Raw genomic sequence first — 10,743 nt, forward strand, 5'->3', positions numbered from 1 at the left:
GGAGAATAGATATGGGGTAGGGGATAGGAGAAATTTGAGGGGATATGAGAGAGAAAAATAATACAAAGCTTATTTTATGGCTTAAGGGTAAGAGGTGACCATAAATAGATATTTGACTATAAAAATTCAAAAGGTAGCTATGAAATATAATTTTTTAAAAGGGTATTTATTTAAAATAAATAAGGTATCAACCTTTGCGAGGTAACTAATCCAATTTTTTTACTTTTAACTCTTCTTCCTATTACCATGGGCCTCATACCCACAGAATCTAGTTAAAATATCATGGTATAGCCAGTTTTCACACTGGTCAATGAAAAATAGCCAGCGTTTATCAAGTCAATGAAAAATAGCCACTATTTTGCTGCAACAGGGACCGGTCCAGTATAATATACGGGAGTTCTGGTGCATTTGTGTACGAACTCCAGCATATTATGCTGGACCGGTATACTTTGCTAACTCCTGTAAAATTTGCGGGAGACTGGAACACCAGTGCTCCAAACTCCAGTATATTATACTGGACAATTATACTTGCTGGAACTCCCGTAAAATTTGCGGGAGTTCCAGCATAATTATGCTTGAACTCCCGTAAAATATTATGCTGGAACTCCCGCAAAATTTGCGGGAGTTCCAGCATAGTTATCCTGGAACTCCCGTAAAATTTACGGGAGTTCAAGCATACTTATGCTGGAACTCCCGTAAAATTTGCGGGCGTATTTTTCCGAATTTTGAACAGTGTTTTCGCTCAGATTTAAAGTGGCTAAATTTCGATGACTTTTGAAACTTGGCTATTTTTCAACGACCAGTGGTAAATCTGGCTATTTTTGAATTTCTCCCCAGAATCTAACAAGCTATTTGTGTAACAATCCAACAGAAAAGATATTCAGTTAACTAGGCTGTAACAGATTTCCAGCCCCACTTCAATGGGGGCCCAACAAAAACATCTCCACATGCAAACACGCTCCTCTTTTTTCTTACAAAAAGCAAAAAAGAACTCTCTGGAACTCTCTATTCAGCGCCACTCTCCCCCAACAAAACAAAAGAAAAAAAAAAGTTTACCTATCAAAAGCTCATCAATACCGTGAAAAGCCATCTATACTGTGAAAAGCCATTGATAGAGCTCACAGAAACGCTTGATAGTCTCCCGGTAAATTCCTTATTTCTTTTCTCCTTTTTTCACCCATCATTTCAATGTATTAAAACCCTATGTTTTGTATCAACCAGTTTCTTTCAAATATTTTCCTCTTTCTTCAAACGTGGTTTATGCATTTCTTTTTTAATAATATGAAAGATGTGATTTTGAACTTTTTTTTTTGAATTATCAGGAGAGAACTATGTCGAGGGTTTACGTTGGTAATTTGGATCCTCGGGTAACTGAGAGAGACCTTGAGGATGAGTTTCGTATCTACGGCGTTCTTCGAAGGTAAATTTTTCCTATGTATTTTTAGATGGAATTAGGTTTTAAAGTTCCTCGTTCAATTATCAGTTCATCTTTCGTTGGATGGTCCAAGTCGTATTTTTCGGGAAAAAATGAAGGCTCTTTTGGGATAAATTAGTTTTTGTAGTTATTATAAGCTCATGTTTTATTGTTTTTCTTGTTTGTTTAAATAACGATGGTGCCTGGGCGGACCAGCATGCGCGCACCTCCGCTATTTCACCAAAGTTTGACACATGGGGAGAAATCACCTGACTTCTTTGCCTCTGTTGACAATCGAACTTTGGTCTCTCATGGTCTTCATTTCAGCTTCATCGACCCCTAGGCCACATTCTTGGTATTGTTTTCTCGTGTTTCTCTTTCTTTTGAATTAGCTCAAAAACGAAATTCAATTCAAGATATTCTCAACACACAAAAAATAATAATAATAATAATAAAAATTTTACCTTCATGAAAATGAGATTGGGTTTAGAAATTGGAGTGGAACTTGAAATCTGAAGTATCTTGAGAGGATGAGAGAGGTTGCTCTAGTAGTAGAGATTGCTGCCTTACACCATTAGGTGGGGTTCGAGTCACCACTGGGGGACCGGTAAACCTCACTTTTGCCTTGGGGTTGTGGGGGGAGGTGAAAATGAGGAGTTGTTAAATTGAAAAAGGACATCTCAAAGGATCGTATTTGTTACTCACTTTGTTCCATTTTATGTGGCAATATGACCATTTGGGAAGTCAAAGCAGGAGCGGATCTAGTAAGGGCCGAGGGGGTGGTACGCCGCCCGCAACCTTCGGTAGAAACTCTGTATATATATATGTATATATATGTAAGAAACCGTATATATATTGAAAGCGCCACCCATAGCACCAAATGATACAAAGGTGCCAGTGCCAAAGAGCAGGAGATTCCACCTTTTGGCTTGCTACATCACGTTGAACTTTCTATCATTCTATACATGTCATTCTCTTTTTTCTTCTACTGTAATTATTGTTAAATATCATACTTTATTTGTTAACTTTCGACTTTCTTTTTGTGTCTCTTATTAGTTAAGTATTTGATTTTTTGCACAAAGTTAAAATACTATTTTCTTTTGCAAATCTTCGCTCTATCATAACTACAGTACCATATTTTTTCCGTACAATCGATTTATATTATATACCAAAAAGACAAGTAACTCGAATCGAAGTCCAAAGTTGCTCAAACTGACAAATATTTACTATATCTCAATGTATAAATAGTGACACATGGACGTTCAAAGCTACGTGGCACCCGGAAGTTCCAAATCCTGGATTCGCCTCTGAGTCAAAGAGATTCTTCTTTGACCATCATTGTTCAAGTACTTTTTAAGAATGTTATGAATTATTAACTATTGTGACTTATTGCAATTTTTATGTAATTTCCAAATATGTGAAGTTTATTTCAAAAAACTTGAAGGATTTATGTCTGACTTCACACCGAAAATTAAGTACTTTGACCCTTGTGGCCTGGACCCGCCACATAAAATGGAATGGAGGATGTATGTTTTAGGTATATAAATAAGTCGAGTGTTAAGTGGAGCACCTCAATTAGTTTCAATATTTGCGAAGCTTTATTTGGCTGGTGAATTTTTTCTCATACTACTTCGATTATGTTTTGTTGTCTCTTGTACTGCTGTAAATGTCCTATGTATGGATTACACATTGTGTGAAGATGTTGTCAGAACTCGCAGAAGTTAAACAACTTAAGATGATGAGCTCCACCTCCCTGAAGGAACAAATCTCAAAACAGAAGCTAGTGGCTTCAGCAGTCTGCATTGGTTCTTTGGTAGTCCATGAATGACTACTTGGACTAGGTGGTGTTAAAAAGGTCTTTTACCCTATTGAACTTATCATAAAAAAAGAAGCTCTTTTACCCTAATGAGATGCATGTAGTTTATACCTATCTGACTTTATGAAAATAGCTTATACTGTCTGATGAACAAGCCTATGACTATACAACCTAATGTGTTGCAATAGCTACTGCATTTTCTATCATTGTTTTTACATCCCTTTGTTTTGAGCTACTTCCTATTGCCTAAAGTTTCATAGTATATCTTGTTTTCTTCTCATATTCCATAAGACCGATGACAAAGATTGCATTTTTGGGCCTCTTTGTTGTCTGTTTCGGGCCTCTTTATATGTCTGTCATTTTGGGTATGATAATTGTTTTGCACATAATTAAAGTGTTATTAATTTATTGCAGTGTTTGGGTTGCAAGACGACCGCCAGGTTATGCATTCATTGAGTTCGACGATCGCAGGGATGCTCTAGATGCTATTCGCGAGCTAGATGGTATGAACCGAGTGTTGTGCACCATACATCAATAGCTAGCTGAGTATGGTGATTGTAGTTGACCCTTATTCAGTAATAATAACATGCAAGTTCAGGTTATCAGTATAACCTTCCATTTTGGTTCTTATCTTTTCTATGAGAAGACTGTAGCATGCCCCTTTATGGTCCACAACTGATATCTTATGTTGAACTTAGTTTAACCAGGCTTTCCTTCAAGTAATGATATGGTTAGTGTAGTTTAAAACATGTAGATCTTGCTAATTATCACCAGTTTCATTCTGTCTAGTGCATGTTTTCGTATAACTATTCATTTTTGTTTTCGGCGTACCTCGCACTTCTGGACTTTTCCTCTGTGTTGTAATTCTTGCCTGCCTTCTAAGTTGTGTGTCTTCTCGTAATAATCTCTTAAGAAACGTTCAATAGAATAGATAGTGATCATACATATAACTACTGCTGAACATTCAGATGTAATATTACTTGAGTGTGTTGTAGCTTTGTTCACAATTTGTGATACTTCCTGAAAAAAAATGTGATACTAATCTGAAAAAGAAGTCCAGTGGAACAGAATCTGCTGACATTTCAGTTTTAATAATAGATGAGGGTGATACAGGTTCATTCAGAAAACTTCTTGCCTGTAAGACTTTATTTTTATCTCATCTTCGATAGTAACTGTGCTACATCCATCCCTGGTGAACCTTTGGGGAAATCTGTAAAACAGGGAAAAATGGTTGGCGTGTGGAGCTCTCACACAATTCAAGCGGTCGTGGTGGAGGCCGTGGTGGTCGTGGAGGTGATGATACGAAATGTTACGAATGTGGTGAGCCAGGTCATTTTGCTCGAGAGTGCCGCTTGCGCATTGGTTCACGAGGACTTGGAAGTGGGCGACGTCGAAGTCCTAGTCCTCGATATCGTAGAAGTCCCAGTTATGGGAGAAGGTTTCTCTCTCTCTCTTTCTTTGATTTTAATCAAATGGGGCTTATCTCCTAGTTTATGTGCAATGTACTGATGCACATTATTCAATGAACTCACATTGCGGAGCTTCTTGAACTCTAGTTTTATGCTACTTGACTGTGAAGAAGAAAATATTTCATTTGTCATAGAACCTTGTCAGAGCCATGCAAGTTAGGGTGATGTTACACTACAAAATAATGCCTACATAATCATCCTTCTGGTGGGTTCTTTTGTCTCGATGGCAGATATAACATCGCAGCTATGTCAGTGTTTTCACTTGGTATATGACGTAAGAAATATATGTGAACACTTGGCTGTTTATAACCTTCTTTTTCTTTTTCCTCTTTGCAAATTAGGCCACTCTTTAATTTGCTTTTTGTACATTCTATTCATTACCTAAATGGTAACACATAGAGGTCCGAGGAGAGTGGATTTGTCTACTTCCTGGTCACCAGCTTAAGCCAGTTGCATTATTCATATGCATGCGTATATATCCTATATATCATGGTTCTCGATGGTCGTGTCGTTGCAGCTACAGAGATATTGTTTTGGATATATACAATTTTAGTTTTTCCTGAGTATTGCTGTTGTCTTTTACTTTGGTTATCTTTACTATTTTTGTTGTCAATACTTTTCTTTTCTTCAGTATTTTCATCTTAGCTTTTTTACTCTTGTACTTTCCAAACCTGTTTGGAAAACCCTTTTCTTGAGCCAAGGCTCTATTTGAAACAACCTTTCTACCTCACACAAGGTAGGGGTAGGGTAGGGTCTGCATACACCCCACCCTCCCCCGACCTCACTTGTGGGATCACATTAGGTATGTTGTTATTTAGTTTTTCTTGAGTACTTCTATCAGTTGGGCTTCATAATATCAAAAGGTGGTGCTTCATCATCTTAGTTGATGGCCTATAACTTGGGTGGCAGTGACAAGTTCTATTTTAGTACTGTTTTACTTCTGAATATAATAAGTCACTTGGTTTTGAATTCAGAGTAGAGTTCTTGTCCATATAACAATTTTCTTCGAAATTTTGCATTTTGAGGAACACAGTGATGTGGCTTTGCAGGAGTTATAGCCCTCATGGAAAATCTCCTCGAGGTCGTAGCCTATCTCCTCGTCGTGGACGCAGCTACAGCAGGTCACCCCCCAATCGCCGGGGCCGCTATGTGTCACCTTACGCCGACGGGTAAGTAATTGATGAACATATTTACGGCATACGCATTTACTGGGGCAATTCTTGAGTGTCGCCTTAAAACTGAGTCTGAAACAATCTTTAGGTAGAAGTCTAAACAATCTTTAGGTGGAAATTTTCTATAAAACTTTCCAAGGCCTCCATGTTAATTTTGTGGATTTGGAATTGGATGAGAGCATTAGATTTGCTGCTTTTCTCTGGGAGCCCCTGCAGCAACAGACCCTTATTGACTATCTTTTACTTGAACAGTTTATCACCTCGTCGTGGCCGTGGAAGCAATAGCAGATCCCCAGCATATCGTCGTCATCGTGATTCTCCTTATGCAAACGGGTATGTTTGTTCTGCTGCCTCCTAGTGGTTTCATCATTAAGCTAGCTTTTTCTCCCATTACTGCCTATCAAAGCAGAGTTGAGTATCTTTTTACTTTTTTGGGTGGGCATTAGGGCTTCGAATAAAGCACATTAAGAAATAATATTATTCTACTTTGTGCTTATCAATTTCGCATGAGCAATGCTTCCTTGTATTGTTAAAGTTATCAACTTTTATTTTGCAATTTCTTTGCACAATACTCATACGGGCACTTGGAATTGATGTTTCGTGCAGAGCTTGATGGTCTGAGCGGGAAATACAACTGAGGCTCTTCATTTGTAGTCTGATAGGCTTGTCAAAAGAGTAGCATTATGTAGTTTGTTTCTGTGATAAATGGTGTGTTCGAACTGGATTATGGGAGGCTTCTGCTCTCTATAGCTACCTCCGACTTCATTCTTGTGACGGCTTTCCTCAGTTCAGCAAACTTTGGAGGTCTCTCTTATACTTCATTACTGTTTAATGTGTGCTCTCTTAATTGCTATGACTATTATCATAAAGCCACTTTTTCGTAAAATATCTAGGTTTTCTTCTTTGAGGTATGATATCCAGCTGAGACTGCATCATTTCACCACATGCTTCTTTTGTTGACATCGTTTAGCACCACTGCTTCTCTACATCAAATCATCATCTTGTATGAGTTTTTTCCTACCGAAAACTGCAAAATGGCCAAGCGGGTCCTTCTGCAACAAAGCTTTTTTAGGTAGGTAAAGTTTTTTGCTTTTCTGTGCGCCGGGGGACAATGTTAGCTGTCTGCTGCCTTAAATCTTCATTTGCCAGCTTAAGCTGCTCCATGGTCAACAAAGTTTCTATTTCTCATCTGCTTCTCTTCCCACTGGTAGACTACAAAAGGTTGCTGCACTTCAATTTTCGTTTTCCAGCTTGGCCTGTATTCTTCTTCGTTAATCAGATAGTGTGGCAACACATTTCTCCTGGAGGAAATTCATTACCTTCATTAATGGAACTTCCATGTGGTGGCTCGGAGAAGGAAAGTTACCTTTGTTTCTTGACTACCGTGTTTGTAGTCAAGAAACGTGGCTGCAGGGCATGTACATACATCTTCGATATGTCATGTTATTAACCTGGCCTTGACATGTAGTTGGACCTTTAATACCGCGTTATAAATTCGATGTTGCATATGCAAATGTCAAGGTTGTAACTCCTTGCATTTGACTAGTCACTTGGGGATTGAATTTTCTTAACCAGGCTGGTGGCATGAATCCCACGCTATACTTGAAGATTCCTGAAAGAGCAGTTGAGATGGTTCTTGTACATAAGAAAAAGTTGATCAGAGAGCACCCACTTAATATGTAGGGGAAACAACCTTTTTTGTCTTTGTATTATTGCTTTATTAAAATTTTCAATTTTAAGCCTTATGTTTGACAAAACAAGTTCGACCTTCTATTAACAAGATTAACGGAGCTAAGGTTACTCTAGGACAACTTTGGTTTTCTACGCCAGCTCAGTAATCTCCTCCTCTAACCTTCGCCTCATACCTTCAGCTTTGTACTTGGATTCTTCCACTTTGGTTGGTCAACTGATACGTTGATATCGCCGTTCACATGAGATAAAGAATGGGGTTGGGGAGCACCGACAAGATTTAGGTTAGAGGACTTCTAGTCTCCATTCTTTCATTATTATCTGCTGCTTCGCAATTAATTGAGCAGAGACGCTGATGGAAATGTGAAATTCTTTCATTATTATCTGCTGCTTCGCAATTAATTGAGCAGAGACACTGATGGAAATGTGAAGTTATATCGGATGATTTACGCGTTCTCGTTCATTTACTTTTGCTATGACATGCATCAAATAGTCTTCTTGAAATTCCACGATAGGGAAGTACCAGAGGAAGCAACACCAGAAGTCCTAATCGAAGAAATAAATTGCCAGAAATTGATTGATAGTTTTAACTTTTTGTTCTCCTTTCTTGACTGTCAAATGAGAACTTATTTACCAAATTGAATATGTTTTCCCAGAAGTCTAGACAAAATGACGTGACAGTGGAGGTGGACAAATATTATGGAACCTATGCTTATCATGGGGGAGACCGAATTGCGCATTCAATTCAATTGAAGGTCAACCATGCGGGCCCATATGTCATAGTATGGCCGCAAGTAGGAGTAAAAATTTTGTGGGGTAGCCACTATTTAAAGTGGTATTTACTTTTTATCCACCATTTTTAATGCTGAGCAAAACTAGCACTAGTCTATTAAAATTAATATGAAAAGACTGAGTTACCCTTTCTTCCATTGCTTTTCTTCCCAAACGCTTCTCTCCCTCTCAGTTCGATGCATGCCTGTGTTCATAGATAAGCCTTGTAACTTTGAAAATCACCTGCCTACTTGCAATGGCGATTTCTAATTCAACAAGGTCAACATCATTATATTAGTGTTAAATTTCCTGAAGTATACGCCATTCTTCTTGCCAGTAGAATCATCTTCATCATCGACAGTAGTGTAAAAATGTTAAGTATATATTCTGATGCATTGAATTTGGACTCCGAAGTTCTGTATTTGTTTTACACGATTAATCCCTTTTATTTAATGTATTTTTTTGGGTTTAAATCACGTTTTATAAAAAGAACAAGAAAAAAAAGCAATCGCGAGAAGATCAACCGATGTACTTTTACTTGAATTCTTCGGAGAACGCATTGAATGAGTTCGAAAACGTAAAGTTGAAAAAGCATCGAAACGTAACTAAATATAATATAATTTTAATTTTATTACACGATTGTACGCTATTATCCTTATTGTGTGTTTGCATTTAATTTATTTTGTGTTAAAATAAATTAAAAGTTAAGGACAATAGGTCCTGAACTTAGGCTAAGAAGCCCAAAAGTTAAGGACAGACAGTCCTTAACTTACAGTTACAAGTTCAAATGTTAAGAACAATAGGTCCCTAACTTTGATTTCCAAGTTCAAAAGTTAAGGACAATAGGTCCTTAACTTTGATTACCAAGTTCAAAAGTTAAGGAAAGACAGTCTTTAACTTACAGTTACACATTCAAAAGTTAAGGACAGACAGTCCTTAACTTACAGTTACACGTTCAAAAGTTAAGGACAATAGGTCCTTAACTTTGACTTACAAGTTCAAAAGTTAAGGACGCTTGGTCTTGAAGTTTGAGCTCCAAGTTCAAAAGTTAAGGACATGTAAGCTTAAAGTCCTGAACTTAGAGTTCCAAGTTCAAAAGTTAAGGACATGTAGTCCTGAAGTCCTGAACTTAGAGTTACAGGTTAAAAAGTTAAGGACATGTAGTCTTGAAGTCCTGAACTTAGAGTTTCAAGTTCAAAAGTTAAGGATATGTAGTCCTGAAGTCCTGAAGTTAAGGACATGAGCATAAGGGTATTTTCGTCCGGCAGTTAAAGTTTATTAAACCAGTGGCTAAAGACTAAAGACATTTAAAACACTGGCTTTAAAATAAAGACATGAGCTGTTAGTGGCTATTTGTGCACATCGCCCTAAGTAGGAGCGACAAACGGGCAGGTTGGGTCGGATATGGTTCGGGTCGAAAACGTGTAATGAAAAAAATAGATAAATTATCCGCCCCGACCCATATTTAATACGGACAAAAAAGGGTTAACTGGCGGATAATATGGGTAACCGTATTAGCCATGACTTCTTGCATATGATCACTTTTGGGAGAATTCTTAGTCTCCTTAATTTGAGGAACCCCCAAGTTGAGGCTTTAATTTACAAATGTAAAAGTTAGACCAATTAGTTATCCATTTTCTAAATGGATAATATGGTTCTTATCCATATTTGACCCGTTTTTAAGAAGTTTATTATCCAACTCATTTTTTAGTGGATAATATGGTTGGTTAATTGTTTCTTTTAACTATTTTTCCACCCCTAGCTGCTAGTGGTTGAAGAGCTGTTTGAGCATGATTTCGGCGAAGTGTTCAAGTCAAGGACTTTAGCTAACTAGAATAAAGTAATAACACTGAGGACAAAAGATGTTACTGTGTAACTTCAGGATTTTCTTGTTAAGAGTTGCTTAATATATATAGTTCATAGAAACCAGAAAGTAATTTAACCAGAATATATGGCAATTTAATCATTCTCTATACTCCACCATCTTGCTAGAAGCTGAAACCAGAACCCGATGTCACAAACTGCAGATTTCAAGCCATAACTCTATGATTATATGAGGCCTTTTCGCGAATTCATCTTGATTATCTTGATGAGTGTAATGTATCTTAATATCAGATCCCATGCAATATACATTGTTATCAGAACTATAGCATACCTGAAACAAAATATATATTTATTTATGGTTTGAGTAACATATACCAGTAATTCATAGGAAGAACCATTTTTTTTCTCTCGTTAAAATATACCATAGTTTAAAAAACTTAGTTACGTACCGTCAAGGTAGGAAATATATGTTATCTACTTAGGGTGAGATGCACAATATCTATCTATCTATCTATGTATTTATCTATCTATCTATATCTATACTATATTAAAAGCACGAAGGCCCTTAGCGAAATGTCGTTCGCCTTT

The 10,743-nt window shown here is 37.3% G+C and overlaps 1 protein-coding gene across 4 annotated transcripts; it reads left to right on the top strand.

The window, feature by feature from the left end:
* On the top strand, positions 951–7,616 carry LOC109235501 (serine/arginine-rich splicing factor RSZ21A-like). 4 transcript variants are annotated; one of them, XR_002069393.1, is made up of 8 exons: positions 1,329–1,420; positions 1,631–1,769; positions 3,645–3,733; positions 4,452–4,668; positions 5,749–5,868; positions 6,124–6,204; positions 6,478–6,675; positions 6,765–7,616. XR_002069393.1 is itself a non-coding variant. In XM_019401637.1 (7 exons), exons 2-7 carry the CDS (start codon positions 1,332–1,334, stop codon positions 6,482–6,484), a joined length of 603 nt encoding a protein of 200 aa, XP_019257182.1. In that variant the 5' UTR covers positions 951–1,144; positions 1,323–1,331; the 3' UTR covers positions 6,485–7,613. The 4 variants fall into 4 exon arrangements, 3 of the variants coding, with proteins under 3 accessions (XP_019257182.1, XP_019257184.1, XP_019257181.1); XM_019401637.1 differs by lacking the exon at positions 1,631–1,769 and adding an exon at positions 951–1,144 and having other exon boundaries at positions 1,323–1,420; positions 6,478–7,613; XM_019401636.1 differs by having other exon boundaries at positions 6,478–7,613.

The sequence above is a fragment of the Nicotiana attenuata genome, chromosome 12 (assembly GCF_001879085.1).
Source record: "Nicotiana attenuata strain UT chromosome 12, NIATTr2, whole genome shotgun sequence".
Classification (NCBI taxonomy): Eukaryota; Viridiplantae; Streptophyta; class Magnoliopsida; order Solanales; family Solanaceae; genus Nicotiana; species Nicotiana attenuata.

Coding starts and splice junctions, on each gene's coding strand:
- LOC109235501 (XM_019401636.1), top strand. CDS start 1,669: ATGGGGAGAAATCACCTGACTTCTTTGCCTCTGTTGACAATCGAACTT. Junction 1,770..3,644: donor ACCCCTAGGCCACATTCTTG/GTATTGTTTTCT, acceptor AATTTATTGCAG/TGTTTGGGTTGCAAGACGAC. Junction 3,734..4,451: donor TGCTATTCGCGAGCTAGATG/GTATGAACCGAG, acceptor TCTGTAAAACAG/GGAAAAATGGTTGGCGTGTG.